At 33.5% G+C, this 20,513-nt stretch overlaps 1 protein-coding gene across 8 annotated transcripts in view; it reads left to right on the top strand.

Moving 5' to 3' along the window:
* LOC129225604 (aryl hydrocarbon receptor nuclear translocator homolog) overlaps positions 1-20,513 on the top strand; it is a 187,471-nt gene that overhangs the window by 129,043 nt on the left and 37,915 nt on the right. For all 8 annotated transcript variants that reach the window (XM_054860065.1, XM_054860062.1, XM_054860061.1 and 5 more), the window contains 2 exons: positions 4,198-4,355; positions 16,810-16,982. In XM_054860065.1, coding sequence (XP_054716040.1) covers positions 4,198-4,355; positions 16,810-16,982 — 331 coding nt within the window. The remainder of the gene's footprint in view (positions 1-4,197; positions 4,356-16,809; positions 16,983-20,513) is intronic.

The following is a 20,513-nucleotide window of genomic DNA, read 5'->3' as shown; positions in this document are numbered from 1 at the left end:
ATTTTTCCACACCCATCAAAAAGTAATTCAGTTGCATCCAAGTTCGTTTCAACTACTTGTATAAATTTCATTATTTAATGTATCAGAGTTTATCTCAGTATTTTGAAGGCTTTAGGAAACGAAGACTTTAGTCAGGCAATATAGCATAGAAATAGGGGAATTATAATACTGTAAAACGGAGGTGCCCAACATACAGCTCACAAAACTGATCCTTGTGGCCAGTTGAAATATATCTGGTTTAGAAAAATGAATTTTCTGAAAAACGTGACTTTACTTTAATAAACGAATATACTGTCAAATAACATGAGCGATTAGATGCACTATTGACACCAATGTTTTTATCAAGTGAATTTATTATTAGACACTTAATAACAACTCATTCAATTTTTGTCCCATTCATTACTATTCTGCCCCATTTACAAAATATTTATTTAACATTTAAACTTCAGTGTATTGAATTCATTATATTTTTACTCTACTTGAATTTATATGACAAAGACAAATATGAATAATTTATTAGTTTCTGCACTGATATTTTTCCAGTTACAAGTGCTGGTGTGTAGTATTCGCATTTAGGTAGTAGGGGCATTCAGGTAAAAGTTTTTCTAAAGACCATTTCTGAAATTTGGCAAGTTTGACATTAAATAGTACTACATTCTTGAGTAACAAGGTTATGAAAATTTTTATGAAGTCATGAAAAAGTCATGGAAAATTTTTGTCCAAATAGAGTATGAACCCTGTAGTTAGTTTCATTCGATTTACAAACTTTTTTTTTTAAATCTAACTAGTCAAGCCTCAAGGAGGCAACCACACCCTTTTTTTCTACAATGTATTTTGCTTGTACCATAAGTCATAAAATATGACTTAATATTTGTTTGTTATCATAGTAGTTTAGTTAAAACGAAATAGTTTTCCATGCAATAATAGGCAGCCAAAAATAGAAGAAAAAATAAGAGTCAAAAAGCAATGTTTGTTTTTTTAAAAAAATTAGCTTAATTGACAAATTAAAAAATATCTCTGTAGCACCTTCAAAATAAAGTGTTTCTATTCAAAAATGTTTTTTTTTTTTTTTTTTTTTTTTTTTTTTTTTTTTTTTTTTGCCGCAATGATATATAACCGTCATTTTCTCCATTTTTTTCCTTTTTATGATACTACTATGAAGTGTACGAGTAAGAATGTGAGCTGGATCGGCCTACTCTTCCTAATGTATTCCTCTTTTATAGTAGTTTTTTTTTTTTTTTTTTGTCCCAGAAATTTTCTAATGGCATCTGTGAAGTATTTTGCTCTGTATAATGACGGTATTGTGTAAAAACGGGCAACCCACCAAGCAGTACTTTTGAGTAATTTGAGTTCAAAATTGTACCCCTTCTCTAAAATCAGAAATCAATTCTGACCAGTTCTTATAAAATCTGTCTCTTTTTGATTATATTTAACAAAAATTCACAGCTGCGTAATACGTTCCTGTTTATTCGGTGATATCCGTAATCCATATCGAGCATAAATGGTAAAAAACACTATTTACATTTTTCGAAAAATTGGACTTGATTTTTCAATTCAAATCGGACTTTTTAAAATTTAAGTCACACTATTTGATTTAAAAACAATGAAATACAGGATCTGAATCTTTTCTAAAGGAGCATTTTAAGTTTCAGAATTCTTTAAACTAATTTCACATGCTAAATATCTTCATTGAAATTAAAAATTAAGAAGAGTGCCAGGAATCAATCGAGCAACAGACCTAGGATACTTTCACATTGTTAATTTCAAGTCTGCAATTGAGTTCTTATTACAAGCTACAGTTTTTATGCAATTTAATAATATAGTCCCTAGTGAAAGTTTTTAGAAAATTCATTTCAACAAAAAGGTTTAACTCTCAGAATTTCTGCGGTTTGGCGGTAAACATCGATTGTTATACAAGGACTGCGATTCTTGCATGATCAACATGAAGAGTGTTGTCGGAAGAAAAATCGGCTCAACGTCGATCCTGGGTGGTCATTCCAAGCTCGCCAGCTTGCGAGATCGAGATTTTCGCTCCCGTGATCGGTTGTGATGTAGAAATGTCGCAAAGTAGTATTCTATTCTACTTGAACTTAGGTGGCGGCTAGGTTCGAGTAGATTAGAATACTACTTTGCGACATTTCTATGTCACAACCGATCACGGGAGCAAAAATCTCGATCTCGCAAGCTGACGAGCTTGGAATGACCGCCCTGATACTCCCCCCCCCCTCTCCCGTGCGCTATTTGACCGATTCCACACTCCGAGCAACCCCTAATTTCAATGTCTCCGACGTTTTACCTAGTTTGAATTTGAAGACAACTAGCGAGCAAGAACAAGAAATGTGTGCTCATTATAAGACCTTTCCTGGAATAGTTTTAACATTTGCAGATTCTGTATCTCCTGATAACGAGATTTCATTAGACCCTTAATTTTTCAAGCAGAATTGAATAACCTAATATACCTAGTTTGGCCTCTTCCAAAAAAGCAGCTGGGGTATTAGTCTCCAGGCTATAAAAAAAGAATTTGCTTGATTCATGAGCATAAGTTTCTCTTTTCTGGAAAAAGGATGTGGAATTTAGATTTTGTCTCGCAGGAAAAGCATTTAGTTTGTTTGCTATTTTATGCCTGGCTTGCATGGAAAATTGGGTGTTACCTTCGATTGTGCAGCTCAGTGGAAGCCATTTTTAGGTAGCAGCTATAATCATGATGATTAAATCATCATACCAAAATCAGCCGAAATCAAATACAGTAGAGAACCAATTATCCGGGAAGTTCGGGACCATAGCTATCCCGGATATTTGAATTTCCCGGTTTTCTGGATCGCAAAAAAGAGCTTTTGCCCCATTGTTTATAAAACTTGAATTACTATAATAAATAGTAATACGTATTTAAATAAGAAGAAAACAGTTCGGAAATGCTTATCAATAACGAAACATTAAAAATTACTAGTGAAAGAATAATTTAAAAACCAAAAACCCTAAGTTATTTAATAAGACCTGAGACCCTCACATTCATTTTGAAAAGGAAAGAAAAACACCAAGTTTCGATGTTGTAAAGTTAAAGAGAATGAAGGGAAGGACAAGAAACAAGTTTTTTTGAACGTAAATGTGCGATTCTTCTACTATAGTCTTTGTTTTCATGAACGCATTTTGTTTTTTCACTTTTTTGTAAAGGTTTGGCGTTAGCGATTATTGATAACTATTGCTTTTGCACTAAGTTAATACCAATTGAAATTTAATTTATGAGTTCCTGCAGTCTTATTATAGTCTTGTGTTTAACGATTTCTACATTCCACCATCAACTATCCGGAAAATTCGAGAATCGCGGCGTTTCACGCGTTTTTGCGACGTCACTTTCGCTCTAAACGGTTTTAATTAAAGGCCGTTCAATAAAATATTGCATTATAATGTGACAATATTTATTTCTTTAGTTTTCAGTTGGAATAAAACACAAAAGTTTCAGACTTACGTGTGTACTTTAGTTCAAGAAAATATTCTGGAAAATTTTCCCTGCGTTAAAGACAACCCTTTGAAGTTCATTTTGTAAATGATTTCCCGAGTTATAGCTCAGTAATATGATATATATTAAGAAACCGCTCATTTTCTTTTAGGTATTTCAAAAAAAAAAAAAAAAAATGCTTAGTTTTTCAAAAATTGAAAAAAAATGCGTATTTTTAAAAAATGACGGGAAAATCGGCAAAAGGTTGCCGGTTTTCTGGTTTCCCGGTTTTTTGGTTCCCGGATAAAAGGTTCTGCACTGTACTTGCATAAATTCAACTAACCTCAACAAAACCTTTATTCATTGAAAAAGATTCGCCAAGTGCAGAAGGCTGATATCCAAAACTTACGGAACTGAATTTTATGCTAAATTATTGATTAGGTAGTTATATGAACTGATTATGTTAAAGAAAGAAAACTCTTCTGTTTGGTTTTTAGATTGCGGGTGCCTTTTTCTAAAAAAAAGATTAACACATTATGAAGTCTTGCAAAAAAAAAAATAAAATAAAATAAATAAATAAATAAAGAGAGAGAAGCAAACTAGTAGTTAGTCATTCCTGTACAGGTACTATTTTTTGGTCGCGTTTCCTTTCTGCAGTTAGCGATTCATTTACTTTTCAGTATTGATTATATTTTATATACGTTATGTTAGTTTCCTTATTCTGTATCGTTACTAATGCTGAATTTCACTTGTGATTGTAGGGAAAATCACAGTGAGATCGAAAGACGACGGAGAAATAAAATGACCGCCTACATTACCGAGCTATCAGACATGGTGCCTACTTGTTCTGCATTAGCTCGAAAGCCAGATAAGTTGACCATCCTACGCATGGCAGTGGCACACATGAAAACGTTAAGAGGTAAGCCCCTAATTTAGTAAACTATTGAAGTTTTTGTATTCGATGTTTTTCTTAGGTTTTTAGGAAATAGATCTTGAGCATTCTGGCCAGCTGTTCTTTTAGGAATGACCAGGTAAGAAGTTGGTTGAAGTCAACAAAACCGTTGAAGCAAAAAAGGTTTACCAGCCATCATTTACACTAAAGTTTAAAAAAAATGTAAACAAGAGCGCTTGAAAGTGCACATGTGTTCCAGATTTATAAAAATCCCTATTTTCTATGTAAAAGGAGATGAGCCATCTACAAGGAAGTAAAGGCATTCGGCAGAAGCGGCAGCCTTTTGTCGAATGTCCATAAGTTACATTTTTTTTTTTCCTTTTCACATCGAAATAGGTGTTCAGTATAACTTCTGATCATGCATATATAGCTTCTTTCACATTATGTATTTTCAACCGACTTCAAAAAAGGAGGTTATGATTTCGTCTTGCGGCTTTTTTATGTATGTTTTCGTATTATTCCAAGACAACTGAATCGAACAAAAAAAGAATTTTTTTGTTTGGAAGGGTATACTTCCCAGATGGTCCCATGGTAATTTGGTCTGGATCGGGTAAGGGGTCCCGGAGAAATCGAAGAAATTTTGAATTTCAGACGTTGTGGATACTTAATCTAGCTTACGTCAGCGGGCGGTCACGTGGTTTTTCCGTTACCGGTGTATTTTCAGAGCAAAGATTTTGCTTTCGTCTTGAACGATAATTCTCGCGGCATGTGGATGATTAATTTTCGCCGCCTATTAATTTTTACTTATAGGTGTTATTAATGTTTTACTACGTAGCATAGCAGTAAATTAAATATATTTTGCTACTTTAATAGCTGAATCAATTACCTTAATATTATTTTCAACTGAACTTTATTTAGTCACTATTATTATTATTATTATTTTTTTAAGTTCAGTTTTTAAACATCTTTAGTGTTTAATCTAAAGGGAATTGAATACAGAACACCCCTCCCCGATTATTTAATTCATATTCTCTAATATGTTGTAACTGTTGTCCGATTTCACAATGCCACCAGTTTAATTTGAAATTAGGGTTATACTAATTAGCATGCTGCAAAAAAAGGAAGAGGTTCTGAACTCGTCGGATTTGTTTTGTACAATGCTCCATAAATACTTGAAGACACCTGTACCCAGAGGCGTGCACAAGGGGGGGGGGGAGAAAACACCTGTTGGACCGGGTCTGAGAATGAAGGGGGCCTAATATTTTTAAAACTAGTGGTGAACTATAGGGGTAAACAATATGGAGAGTGGCTCGGAAAAATCATTTGTGACGGGCCCCAAAATTTCTAAGCAGCCCCTGCCAGTACCGATTAGGATCTTTTTTTTTTTTTTTTTTGAAACGGAATACTTCCCCGCCGGTCTAATGGTAATCAAGTTCGGGTTTGATGAAATTGAGGGAACTCTTCAAATATCATACTCAGATTTAAAGCGATTTGTTCTTAACTTTGTATATCGTCTCACTTAGTGAACCGGTTTTTATGAATTTTTTTTTTTTTTTTTTTTTTTTTTTGTTTAATGGATAGGTGGTAGTCCAGTCTAAGGTTCCAAATCTTTGATTTACCCTATTTGTTCTTTAGAGAAAAGTTATGGGTAAAAAACAATAAATTTCATTTAATTTCCCTCACAAACGATTAAATATAAAACCCATTGTTAAAAAAATGCCATAAAACAAAGACATGTGTTTTCTTTTCCTATAGTGAAAGAAAGTACTAAAAAACAAGATTATTTAGAGTAATCGCAATGAAAATTTTGAATCAAGGATTCTCTGAAGCAAACATAAAATTCATTCTAACGGAATTTTTTATTTTCATCTACAATGGGGGCATTTGAAGAACCATGCGACTTTTATCACGAGTTACATGACACGTATTGTTGTCAAACATAAATTACAATTTTACAATTTACAATGTTACAATTTATAATTTACAATTTTACAACTTGCAAGTTACAGTTTATTTGTAGTTTGGGAAACCGTAAACATTTAAATGGTTCTAACTAAATACTGAATCCAGTACCTTTCATCAGAAATGAGATGTATCAATTGTTGCATTTCTGCTAATGCTCGTTTATCGTGAGGTTTAGTTAAAAGTTTAAAGGGTTCTAAATCAGATCGAGCTATTACTTCAAGTCTTGACTCTGTTGAGAGATCTACGTATACTCATCCTTTCGCAAAGTGTTTCTCCTAAATCTATGACAGCGTTATCGAGGGTTGTGTGATACGTATTATTGTGAAATATAATTTACAATGTTACAATTTTAAACTTAAAGTGATTTCTGTTGTTTTTTTAGTGACTCGTGGATTTGTTTTCGGAAAGCACTCTTTGATAAAGTCGAACTAATGATGAAGACATTTTTTTTTTTTTTTTTTTTTTTTTTTTTTGTACATGTTGCGCATTTGAAAAAGCCTTCCTTCACAGTCGTCGGAAGTCTCCGAGACGCTGTGGTCTATTTCTTTCTCTACCATGCTCATCTTAGTTGTTTTCAGACTTATGTGCAAGACGCTTTCTTACTCAAAATGCGCGTAAGAAAGGCCTCAACGTCATGTACCACATACTCTATCCTACGAACTTATTTTATATTTACACCACTGAAAAGCAAAAAATAAATTACTTTTAAATTAAAAAAAACTGCCTTCGAAAAACACCTAGGAGCTAAAGAGCAAAAAATAACCGATTAAACTTACATACTATTTCCTACCCAAAGCTAGAAATAAAATTTATTTTACGATTCCAGTACAAAAATCAACTAAACTGAACACCCAATTATAAAATAAGCACTGATTTTAATTATTATACGATGAATTATTTTAAATAACTAACTAATTATATACAATCTCCTTAATTTTCCTAATCTTATCCCAATTTCTTAATACCTTTTGAAGTCGGGGCCTCCTACAAACTAGTGATGTTCCGGATATCCGAGGAAAAATAAAGATCTGTATCCGCATCCGTTATTTTTTTTGACGTATCTTTTCTATTCTAAAAATTCATAAATATTAAAAAAAAAGACTCTTAAATTCCGTTTAAATTAGATTTTATTCCCTATTTAAATTATAAGGTATCATTTCAGACACCAACGGCCCTCTGAGGATTGTTTTTTTTTTTTTTTTTTTTTTTTTTTTTTAATTTTTAGTTTATATTAGCTTTTGTTATTGATTTGGGATTTCTGTTATTCTTCATTTTGGTTTTTCTCTGCATTCTTCAAAAACAAGTGAGACAAAATTCTCTATTTATTGTTTGTAAATGTGTTCCCGGCTCTGTTATTCCGTCGGTCGGAGTAATCTGGGTGGAATGGGTCATCGCTGTATTTATGCTAAAATAAAATGCGAAAAATTATTTCTAGCCTATCCAGTAGCAGCTTTACACTCTTGCTCCTGTATTCTACATCTACCGTGCAAGTTAGAAATAATTTTTCACATTCTATTTAAGCATTAATGCAGCGCTGACCCGTTCCTTCCAACTCTCCCTCAATTTTAACGGAGATTTCTTTAAAGAGTAAATCATAGTCTTTATTATATTTTCGCCATAGATGACATTTTTTTGAAGAAACAGTGTTATTATTATGACGGGAATACTTTCCGTAATAAAATCGGAACTTGGATAGTTGAATTTGTCAAAACATTTTTGAGATCCGTATCCGCGGATCTTGAAACTAATGATCCGGATCCGTATTCGCGGATCTACTTTTTTAACGATCCGGCACATCACTGCTACAAACTACTACCTAATGTAACTGAGTAGATTTAGTTTTAAAGACTAATATCGTGTTTAGATAAATTAGTGTTTAATGCAGGATTCGGTGGGTTGTCAGTTACGTTAGGTAGTAATTATAGGAGTCCCCGACTTCAAAAGGTTATTAAAAATTAAGAGATCGTATATAATTAGTTAGGTGTTTAAAATAATTCATCGTGTAATCATTAAAATCATTGTTTATTTTATAATTGGGTGTTAAGTTTAGTTTATTTTTGTACTGAAATTGTAAAATAAATTCTATTTCTAGGTTTTTGGGTAGGAAATAGCATGCAAGTGTAATCGGTTATTTTTTGCTTTTTAGCTCCTAGGTGTTTTTTGAAGGCTTTTTTTTAATTTAAATGTATTAAACGTTGTTGTTTATAATTTTGCTTCAGAGTACAAATGTATTAGGCTAAATTTGTCTAATTTCAAATGAAAAAAAAAAAACCTCTACCTGGCGTATATGCTGCACACGTTATAATCTACTTTACATTTAAATTTTAACTTCATTGTCAAGTTTCGACATCCAGTCTCTTGGTCTCGGAAAGCATTGCTTAAACTGGCGCCTGTTCTTTCACTCATGAGAGTAGCGAACCGAAGTTCGAAGAAAGTTCGAGAACTCCCACAACCGTCGATCCAGTAAATGTTTTCTTTTTCTTTTTAAATATAGATATTTTCAAAATTCTGTTGTAAATGTCAAGAAGGTTCCCTGAAAAATTTACAACCTCAAATTACTTGAGAGAAATTCAGCGGTTGTCGAAAAATCGATTCGGTAAACGTGAAAGCGGGGGATCGTTCAATTCTGAACGAACTTGTTATTTGTTTTAAAGAGAATGCTTCGTTGCCATCTTATCTGTATATTTAATCGAAATGAATTTTACCGGATCTTTACTTATTGAGTCATGTTCGCTGTCCTTTATTTATTCAGTTAGTAATCAAACTGTAATTTGATAGTGTACTTTAATCAATTGAAACTCGTATGGTTGCGTGAGAAAAGGGCGACTCAAAAGCAATCGCCGGAGCCTTCTCTTCGTGATCCCTTGTTTGGGGCGTCCAGTGGCGCCAAATTATTGATATAGTTAAAGCTCATTAAATGTGTGACGTGGCTCGACAGCGTCTACCGTGATTGGTCGGAGTAGAGAAGGATCAGTTTAGCCGCTGAGATGGCTTAATATTTAATGGATGCTATGTCATCTGCACTTCTTGAATAACTTTCCCTGAATCTCCAGGGAACTCCATCTTCGACCACGAATTTGAAACTGCTTCCTTAATGGCCTGCTCTTGACGGAATTTATCCATCTCCGTTTTTCCTTTTGCTTAAATTATTCACACAATTCAAAATGGGGTGTACTACTAAGTGAATGGTTTAGGGACTTTCACTCGTGGATGGAGGAGAGGGTTTGGATATTTATTTCTTTTATAGCGAGAAAACCAGCTTCACTTAGTGAATGAAGTTTTGGTAATAATGTTTTTGAAATAAAAACTGTAAATGTTTTCTTTGCTTTCACATCCGTCTTAAAGTGGTACAGTCTTGAATAAATTGTGCATTATGATTTTTTTTCCTTTTTTTTTTTTTTGCTCCTATTTAGAAGTTTGTATTAAGTTTGTTTTATTATGTTGCAGTCCGACTTCTTTTACGGAGAACCTGTTAATGTTTTTTTGCAAATTTTGTGTGTGCTATTATTTAATTTCAAGAAGGAAAACAATTTATTCAATTATCATACATATTCACGAAACTTTTCTTACATTTTATTCCTGTTTTTGGCTTTGAATATTGTATTTTCTACAGTAAAACCTCGCTACAACGCTCTCCGATACAACGATAATCCCTCTACTACGGTAATATTTCGTGGTTCCGGTGAACTCGCATAGGAATTAATGTTATCATCCTCTCAATATTGCAATATTCTCTGCAACAATAAACCCCTGTAAAACTATTTTTTTTTTAAATTTTCAACCCCCCATTATTACGATAAATTTGGTTCTCAAATAATGAAAATAATCCTATTTTATCAACTTTTGCCCTTTTTTCCGCTTTTTCTGACAAGAGAAGACTTTCTGCTTATTGTGCACTTATTTCTTTTCACCACTATAAGAATTATTAAAAATATTACATACCCATTTTTGAACTTTAAAGTTTTAGTAAGAACAGCAGACAAATTATATTAACAAAATACTTAAGGAATCCAACAAAATAACAGGTAAAACTACTAATAACTTCCAAATCCAACTAATAAGTTTTACCCAACTAGTAAGGGTTTGTAGTACAAATTAAAAATTCCTTTTTTAAATCTATAATAATAAACTCATTCCTAAGACAGGAGAATGACATGAAACCTGGGGACAAACTTTAAAATGACGTACCTTGCTTATTTATATAATTAAATGTAGTTCAAGGATGTTATTTACACCTTTAAGTATGCTTAATTTAGTACTTCAAATAAAATTTGTGGAATGTTGATTTTAATATTTTAAAATAATTTAAGTATATTGGAGAAACGAATGGAGACACGCCAAAAGAGTGACTTACTGGTTATTCAAAAAAAAAAAAAAGGAAAAAATAAATGAATTATTGTTTTAATAGGAATGGAATAACATCGGAAAAGTTATTTCTAACTGTTAAAAAAAGAAAAAGAATTCTAGGCCAAACAATCCTTGTGTTTGGCTCCTGGGACATAATATTGTTAGGATTTTGGAGAATCACCCAAAGACATTTATACCCAAGTAGTGCATATACTATAACATTAAAATAAAAAAAAAACCTATTGTATTCCCAAAATATGGTAGGCCCTCTATATAATAATATATCCCTTTACAACAGTTAGATTTCTTTGGTCCCCAAAATATCGTTGTAGCGAGGTTTTACTGTATCTTATAGCCTATTTTTAATTAAAAAATATGAAAATATTGCATTCAGAAATCAAGAAACGTAACTTACAAAAGAAAAAATTAAAATAATTTTAAATCCGTGGCATTCTGAAACTTTTTCCACAATAATTATCCAGAGTACCAGTGCTGATTGCCAAGTCAAACTGCAGAATACAGTAATGAACCGTTTGCTCACTGTTCAACTTTTGATAGAAATGCGAGGTAGAGATCTTTTAATGTGCTTCCACCCCCCTCCTCCCCGTGTTTCCCTATTTCCATGTACAAATTTATAGCGAATTATTTCAATGCGAAGTTTTGTTCCAAAATACTTTGTAATTCTCAATATTTCTTTGTTGTAGTTTATATTTCGAAAAAGTTCCTTTTTGCTTCAAGAAAAGTTTCTCTGAAAATATCTGAAACTAAATGTACCCGCACGACGATGCCCATGCTTCTAATTTAAAATAACTTTCCTTGAAGTAACGAAAATATCTGTCTCGCCAGAACTAAAAACGTGTCCTAATGGAAAAAAAAATCCATATTAGTACCTCAAAGGCCCCCTTTTATTGGAGTCCCTCTTTTCTCCGCTGAAAAAATAATTTATTAAACTACGCATTAGCATTAGAACAAATTAACCCCCCCCCCCCCGAAGAAATAAGAATTTAATTAAAACGCATAGTAAAATTAGAACAAAGAAAAAAACCATTACTTCTTAGAAGAAAAAAGGATTTCATTAAAATATGCAAAGGGGCATTCATATTCACTGTCCATGTCAATTCAGGCAGGGTCCACCTTCATAGTCTCGAAATTTTTGAATTCAACATTATGTTGAAATTCAAAAGTAAGTAAGATACAGGTGTATTCCCTCCCCCTCCCCTCCCCCAAAAAAATTTGTCCCGAGATAACAGGGCACCAAAGATGGCTGGGTGCTTGCGATTTTTAACAAAATTTAAGTGCCGTATCTCTGGAACGATTCACGATATTTTGATGCAGTTTCTTTTATTTGCAAGTCAGTCTGTTGTGCCAGCTAGATCGGTAATTTGGGATTATGGAGCTACTGTTTGTTCTCGAACTCCGCGACTAGCAGACTCCAATTGAAAAAAGGGTGATGGTTTAAAGGAAGCGCACTTTTTCCCGATGCATTCAGTTTTTGCTTGCTCGTTACTTCCTTCTTGCTATCACCCCTGTTTTTATAAAATCAGAAAAGACCTGACGCATGCGCAAATTCGAGTAAGGTTTCGCTTTAAAATATCGAACAATAGGAGTACATCATCAGGAGTACTACATCCAATGTTTGGGATGCGCTTCTTCTGTGCTTTTCGAACTGTACCGTAATTTGGTGTGAAGCCATACTTCCAAAGTACACAGCTTGGCCATAAGGACCAGGCAGCCATTCACAATACAACAACACATTCACACAAAGAAAGGACACTAAAGGAGAGAGAAAGTACATACCCGGGTCGGATTTCTCAGACCACTCGACAAGACGGCCGGCGAACTTTTTTTTTTCTATTAAATGATATGCATCCTTTGAAAATATGTGTTTATTTTCATAAATTTATTTATATATATATTTATTTATTTTGCTACAGCTTTTTGAAAAAAAAAAAAAAAAAAAAACTTAATTTTTTTTTTTCCAAATAGCCACTTTTTAAATTTTGATTTATTTTCAACTATTGATTTTTGTCATTGAGCATTGCATTCCTTGAAAAAGAGACCTTCCGCTTTAAAGTTTTAGATTTCAGTCATTTGTAAAATGAGGGTTTTTCAGGAGCTTGTTTTGAAGAGCTTGTTTCTAAAAGGCGTTAAGTCAAAATTTTCAAAAATTGACTTTTTGATAGAAAAGATATCAATACTTCAGTGTCAGAGCTACAGTTTCTGCCGCCCTGAGTGGTTGAATGGTTCCTCTGTTTGCCGCTCTTTCTTAAAGAACTAGCTATAATAGGCTTTTTGGTGATAATAGGATGCTTTAGCCCCCTCGCCAACAAAGACAGCTCTCTCACTTAAATGTATATATGTAAAAATATATTTAAAAAATAATAATAAGCTATCTGTGTGCTGACGTTAGCGGAAAGTGGGTTCGGGAGCTTTCAACCGGAAAATTTTCGAAATTGAAGTTTTAAAAAACACAATTTTAGGCCGTCTTTAGAGGCATTAGGTGAAATGAGAAGATTTACAGATCTCCATCGGAAAACTTTCGAAATTTAGACTTTGAAAAGACAATTACAAGTTTTCTTTGGTAGTGACGTTGGAGAAAAAGTTTTCCCTAATAGAATGCCCCGGAAATTTTTCAGAATTGAAGTCCTAAAAATGCATTTTAGACAAAACTGCTTCACGCCTGAGTAGCAGCCCCATCTATCTGCTACTCGACTGTTTGGGAAGGGTCAGAGCTTTGAGTGCCGTTCCTGTAAATTTGTCGACATTAGGAATTTCAAAACCACAGTTTTAGTCTGCATGTTCAGACGTTATAAGAGAGGACTAATGCTCTTCCTCGGAATATTTTCGAAATTGAAGACCTAAATTTACATTTATCGGATGTCTTTGGTAATGTCGGGAGAAAAGGGAGGTTCGGAACTTGTTACTAAAAAACTTTCAACGTTGAGGCTATGAAAACGAAATTTTAAAGTCCCTACCGGAATTTTTTCGAAATTGAACAACTGAAATACCCTTTTAGACAATTTTTCTTTTGAAATTTATTTCTTATTGTTAACATAGAAAAACTTGTTTCGCTGACGCTCGATAAAAGTAACTCATGCTTATCTTGTTTTATAACCGGTTTTGAGATGAACTCGTTCAACTCCGAGCACGGAAAAATTTGACCTATGGGCTGGAATCATTTCATTAATTGAAGGGCTGACATGAGGAAAACAATAAGTCACAAAAGGTACATTTTATATTGGAAGGCAAAAACGCCAGGCCAAGTATATCGTATACAAGTGCCATATCTTCCGTCGCTCGTAGAAACTAAACTATTTTGCTGATTGGATTGGATAACTGTTGATTCCATGCTTGAGCGCAGGCCCGTCATTTGGGCAATCAGGAGGGAGGGAGGGAGAGGGACATTTTAAAAAAAAATGTTATAATGCATTTTTGCTTGTATTATGATGCTTTTTACCCATAAAATGCGTAGAGTTCATACCCTTTGCTCCCCCCCCCCCCCCGTCTCGCCCTCACCGAAAAACTTTGAAATGTCGGGCTTGCTTGAGCGTTTACTGTTTTTCCGTGAGAAAAACGAAAAACTCGAAATTTGTTACTTACTGTCTTCCCCATGTCACCCCAAACAATTCTTTTTGCCTAAAGGGCGTAAGTCTTACAGTTTTGTTACAAAAGGGTTTCACCATCGAGAAGGGATGAATTGGAGGGAGGGAAGACTTTCATTCGTGAAGGAAGACCCCAAGTCACGTGACTGATTTTGAAGCAAAGCATTGGAAGAAAACGGATTTCTTTCACCAGTTTCACCCAAAACGTGTCGACCATTCGTCGTTGTTAAGCCACGTGACTTGAGCTCTTTGGCAAACTTTTGCTGAGATTGGACTAGCTCCCTCCATTTACTAATTCCTGCTCTAAATGTTTAACTATACTGTCAGGATTTTACTAACCATGTAATATATTGTTATTATCTTTCATAGATTACTGGAAAATGGTATTTTCCCTTTAAGTCAATATAAATCTTACACGACAAAATCGCTTTTTTTTAAAAATTTACTTGAAAGCATTTGGAAACAAGCTCTCCTATAGAAAATTAAAAAAATTTTCAATAGGAAGTTGTCAGATGATACTTTTAATTCAGTTATTTAGCAACTTTTTCATTTTTACATACCACTTAATCCAAGACTTTCATTTTTGTGAAAGCAAGAAGGCAGTCTTTTCGCTCTATGTTAAAACATAGCATGCGTTTCATTCAAACACGCATTACAATCCAAACAAAATGCCCCCCCCCCCCCACACACAAAAAAGAAAGCATTTTATTTTACTACACTTGGACAGTTCGAACAAAGTACAAGTCCCCTCCCTTGCTGAAAACATTTAAATAAAATACGCTGTTTGAGGGGGTGTTAAATTAAGAATTATTGTCATTATTCATACCCGTCAAAGCTGTCCGAATTTGTACTGTACAGAAAACTTACTTTCGTAAATAAATAAACACACACAAACGAAATCAGTTGAACGAGCTCTTTTGTAGATGACACGTGCCCTATTCCCCTCCTTCGCACAAACACCTAATTAGAGACTTTTCATACATTGTTTTGTGTTTTCCATAGTAAAAACGAAAACTTTACTTCGAGAAGTAATTACAAAACCTCCACATTTGTCCCCAAAAAAAACAAACTGGCGATTAACAAGGATTCTAAGCTCAAGCTTAGCCAATCAAGCCTTTTGTAAAGTACATATCGTCATTATTTGTAATCAATAACTTTTGTGGGGTTCCTCTTTTTTTTTTTTTTTTTTTCAATCGATTAACTAACATCATTTAATCCTTTTGTGTTTACAGAAGGAAAGTTTTTTTCCCCATCAAAATCATTTCTCCTTAATGTTATTGAACCTTCACTTTTTCTAAAAATAACTTGACTTTCGAATATATTTTACAATCCTTTTTAAGTTTTACCCCGAAATCTTAATTTTCTATGAAAAATAATAAATGTTATAAATTTAAATGAACTTTTAAAAAAATGCATTACAAACACACACAAGTATTCCACTGTTGTACAAGTACCTTTTAGAATTTATCTGAAGGTATTTAATTTTAAATAATTAAAATTTTAAAGCATTCAATTAAAATGGAAAATATTTATATCCTAACAAAAAAAGTTTCGAAATGACCTTGATTAATTTTTGGGAGGGGATGAAGAATAAGTGCTTAATTTTTTGATGAAATAATTTTAATGATGGCATTTAAGACTGGGAAAATTCTAAAATTGCAAATCTCAGTTTGGTGCCTAAAAAGACAATAATGAAGTTTTTTTTTTTTAAGAAATGATTGTACGATCTTAGAGGCCTAAAGAAGACCTGAAAAGGTTTTCTAGAAAACTGGTATTAATTCAATAAATAGACTGCGCTTAGAATGGTTAAATTAAATACCGTATATAGTACTTATACGTCGAGAAATTTAGTACAAAAAATGAAATTAAAAGTTGGGGGGATCGACTTATCCGGGGGGGGGGGGCAGATTTTCCAAAAAAATTTCAACGAACAATTCTTTGAAAAACAATGAATATTTTTCCGATTTTAGTCCAACTCTTTTAAACAGACGCTAAAGTAAATACTCACACATTCTGCTTTAATTTTAGATGGTATCACTGTGAAATTACGACTAAATAATAGCAGTAAAAGACAGACTACTCGAAAAGTGCAGGATTTGCCTGATTCGCGAATTTTTCCGATAGTTGTCTATGAGGAAATCAATGCTTACTTAAAAGAAAATAATGTAATATAGCTGCAGAACAAAACTTTCTTGATGTCAACTCAAATCAAAAACAACAGGCCAACAGTAACCTTAACCGCAAAAACGAACTCTTCATAAAAATCGCTATCGCAGAAATGAATCCTTAATATACAAAAGGCACACGTTTTCGATCGTAAGAATGCTTGTTATATTTAACTTTCGATCTTTTTAAAACGCTTATTTTCAAAAATTGGGGAAAAATATTCTTGATTTTTCTCAAAATGTAGGGTTTTACATGGGTTTTTTATTTTTTCCCGATTTTCCACCTAAAAGTAAGGAACTAGACTCATACGCGAGTATATATGGTATTTTTACCTTAATACTGTTTCCACGGCCTTTTTATTATTATTATTATTTCATTTCCATTTATTTGATTTCTTTCAGGCACTGGTAATACAAGTTCTGACGGCAGCTACAAACCTTCTTTTCTGACTGATCAAGAGCTAAAGCATCTTATTCTGGAAGCTGCCGATGGGTTCTTATTTGTTGTTGCTTGTGATACTGGAAGAATCATATATGTGTCTGACAGCGTTGCTCCAGTTTTGAATCAATCTCAGGTAAGTTGTACCTATTTTAGTATAAAACCGAATAGCACAAGATCTTTCTACGAAATTCTACCCTCGTCCGTTTTTTAAACGAGGCACAATTTTTGTGCATAATTATGACCAGAGGAATATCAAAATACGACCGAAAGTAACGGGAACTCGCGCCGACATCTTGGATTTTGGGTACGTGTTTTCAGTTTTCGTTTCATTTCTCAAGAACTATTTACTTGCGAGTAAAAACATTCATTATTATTTTTAACAGCATAAAATTACCTTAAAAAAAGTACCTACAGTAAAAAGTTATTTTTATGGTAGTTGTAAGAAGAGTGGAGATACTAATTTCAAAGCTCGTGAATTTTTGAAAAACAGACTATTTCTACCCTTGTTTTATTTTTGGGACCTTGCCTGTACAAATCACTTCATTTTAGCTCGGACTCAGGTTAAAAATCACGGACTCTGATTTTAAATGTCTCCTCACCTCCTGCAGCTACAATAACTATATAAACACCTTTTGAAAGGTAATTTTATGTTCTTTAATTTATTAACTAAGGATTTCACTCGCAAGTAAATAGCTTTTTAGATATGAAGCAAATACTGAAAGAAAAAAAAACCTAAAATGCAAGGTGCGGCGGTGCGAGTTCCCCCCTGCTTCCTCCCATATTTTGAACCTGGCAGAAACATATTTTCAAATCATAATTATGTGTAAAAATTGTGTTTTGTTTAAAAAGAAGCAAATGTGGATACAAATTCGTTAGTGGGATCTTAGACTATAACTCTTCAGCAACAAAATATATGTCAACGTTTTCAATTAAATAATACGTTTGATTGAAAATAATAATATTAGGAAGAAGACTTTTTTAGACGGTGAGGCAAAGGCGGGAGGGGGGGGGGGGAATCTGCGATTGCTGCCGACTTTTACCTATTTTCTGCAGCACAATCAGTAGGTTGCATATTTTGTTGTGTTTAAAAGCCGGCTGATAGTGTGCAGTGGCGGATAATGAGTTGTCTGTTATTTATCATGCGTTATTCGTTGCGACATGCCGATCGATGTTTAAAAACAAATCGTATTTAAACTAAAAAATAACTTCGTATTTTTGCTCAATATGGCTTGTATTGTATACTAATGAGAATATATTATGAAATGTTGTTTATGGAAAGCAGATGTTAAAAGATTGCGCAACAAATCACGTGTATTTCATCAAATGTGGCTGCAAAGAAACGCCAAAACATGCAAAAAATGCCATGTTTTCAACTTATTAAAACCACAAAAGGAGTGATTTTGAAAATTCAAAATAAAGTTTATACTTGATGCAAATTAAAAAAATATATATATATTTCAAGTTTTCAAAACATAGCACTTATGATTATTTCTTTTAGTTATTTATTTAGTTTTCCATTTCATTTTGAATTGAATTATCAAAAAATTTTAATTTTTTAAAAAATTTCTGAGCATTTTATTTTTTAGTTGAAAAATGCAATTTACGTTATAGAATATTTTAATCTGTGTGACTACTGAAACAGTTCTACTACTGAGATCTAAAAACTAATTCAATAGTCTTCAACTTTATCTATATGTATAGCCTGGAGCAAAGGAGGATCAGAGGGGACATGATTCAGTTGTTTAAATTTATCAAAATGAATGATGTTAATGGATTACAATTTTGCACCGAAAGCAGGACAAGGGGTCATTGTTTTAACTAATTCAAATCTCAGGCTAACCTGAATATAAGGAAAAACTACAACTTTAGTAAGGTTGTGGGCACTTGGAACAGCTTACCGGAAGAGGTGGTAATGAGCAAGGGGGTGAATAGCTTTAAGAGGGCCATTGATCTTCATTGGGGACTAATAAATTGACTAGGGAGAGCCTAGCTGGGCCAAGAGCCTGTTGCTGGTCGTCACTTTTGTATTTGTATATTACAAACAGAGGTGTGCCCAGGTGGGTCACCAGGGGTACTGCGGTACTACCATTAGCTCAAAAAAAAAAAAAAAAAAAAAAAAAAAAAAAAATAGACGAGGTTAAAAGTCCATAATGTTTTGCTGTGGCTGACTGGCAACAAAGCTTCTCCTAACCAGCTTCTACATCACATACACCCAGCTTTCATCATTTCTTCTATGCATTTTATTTATGCCATGATAATTTTTAAATAAATGTGTTCATGAAACGGTGCTGCAGAGAGGAGGAACTAATGTTTCACGAAATCAAGTCAGGTTCTAAATTTGATAAGAAAGAGCTCTTTCTGACACCCTTCAAATGAATTTTTACCCCCTTTCTTACACAAAGAAAGTTAAAACATTTTAACACTTAGTAAAAATATCAAGGAATATCATCATGCTTTTCATGAAAGAGAAATAAAGATACTCATGTGAAAATTAAAGGTGCTCAGTGACGTACCTATGGGGTCTAAAGCATCCCTGGTGAACTTAAAAGATAGCATCCTCCCCCCATAGCATCCTCCCCCCATACCACTTCATGGAAATTCATTACTGAAAATAACATTAGCAATTAATTATGAAATTATTAGAACCTAATCGTAAATAAAATATTCACGCAGAAGTAGGGGTATTCGGGGATTTCTCCATTAGAAAAGTCTCGAAATTGTAGTAGTAGTACAGACGCAGTTTCAGACGATTTTTGATAATGTGAGGCATCCGGAGGGAAGAGATTCGGGTTCCCTTTCCAGTAAATTTTGCAATTGAATTTCTAAAAATGTAATTGTAGATTATCTTGGACTGTTTTAAATGGGGGGGCTACAAGCAGGGGCGTAGCTAAGGGGGGGTTGGGGACAACCCCCCCCCCCCCCCGAAACGTTTGTCTCAAAAAAAAAGAAAAAAGAGAAAGAAAAAAAGGAGAAAAAGAAAAAAATCAAAACGACTTTTTTCTGAGTAACAAAGGTCAAAAACTCACTTTGCCCCCCCCCCCCCCCAATGCCATTGAAAATCTGCTCCATGAGTGACTCTCAAGTATAAAGACACCTCCCTCTGCTGCAACAATTTTTTGATAATTGAGTGAAATTGACACTTTGCTTCAGAAATGAGATTGATTTGTTACATCCACGTATATGTAGCCTTTCTTTGTCATAGATTCTGCAAATCGTTAAATTTGTTTAATTTTATGAGCGGCACAGTGGGAATTTCCCGCATACAGTCGAATCTGTATAGTTCGAATTTCACAGGAAAGAAAAAAAATCGAGAAAAAGAGGTTTGGAGATATGGGGGCTTTAAGAAACTTTATAGAAATTTGGAATATGATGGTGAAAATTTGAAATCGATACTAAAGACAATATGGGCTTTTGATATAAAATTCCTCTGTATCAGTTTTGTTAGGTATTTACTCCTTTATTACATTATTAAGTGCTTTATTGCGAGTTTAAGGAATCATTTTGACAGTAAAAGAAACTTTAAGCATATCTTTTTCAAGAAAAAGTCTTTTATTGATTTTTGGTCCCTGATTTTTTTTTTGGATTCATTATTTATCCTCTTGAGGTTAGCAATTGCTGAAAATCTAACTTGGCCAATATTCTACGATTTTCATTTTTTTCATCA

The sequence above is a fragment of the Uloborus diversus genome, chromosome 7 (genome assembly GCF_026930045.1).
Source record: "Uloborus diversus isolate 005 chromosome 7, Udiv.v.3.1, whole genome shotgun sequence".
Classification (NCBI taxonomy): domain Eukaryota; kingdom Metazoa; phylum Arthropoda; class Arachnida; order Araneae; family Uloboridae; genus Uloborus; species Uloborus diversus.
This window is presented reverse-complemented; position numbering and strand designations above follow the sequence as displayed.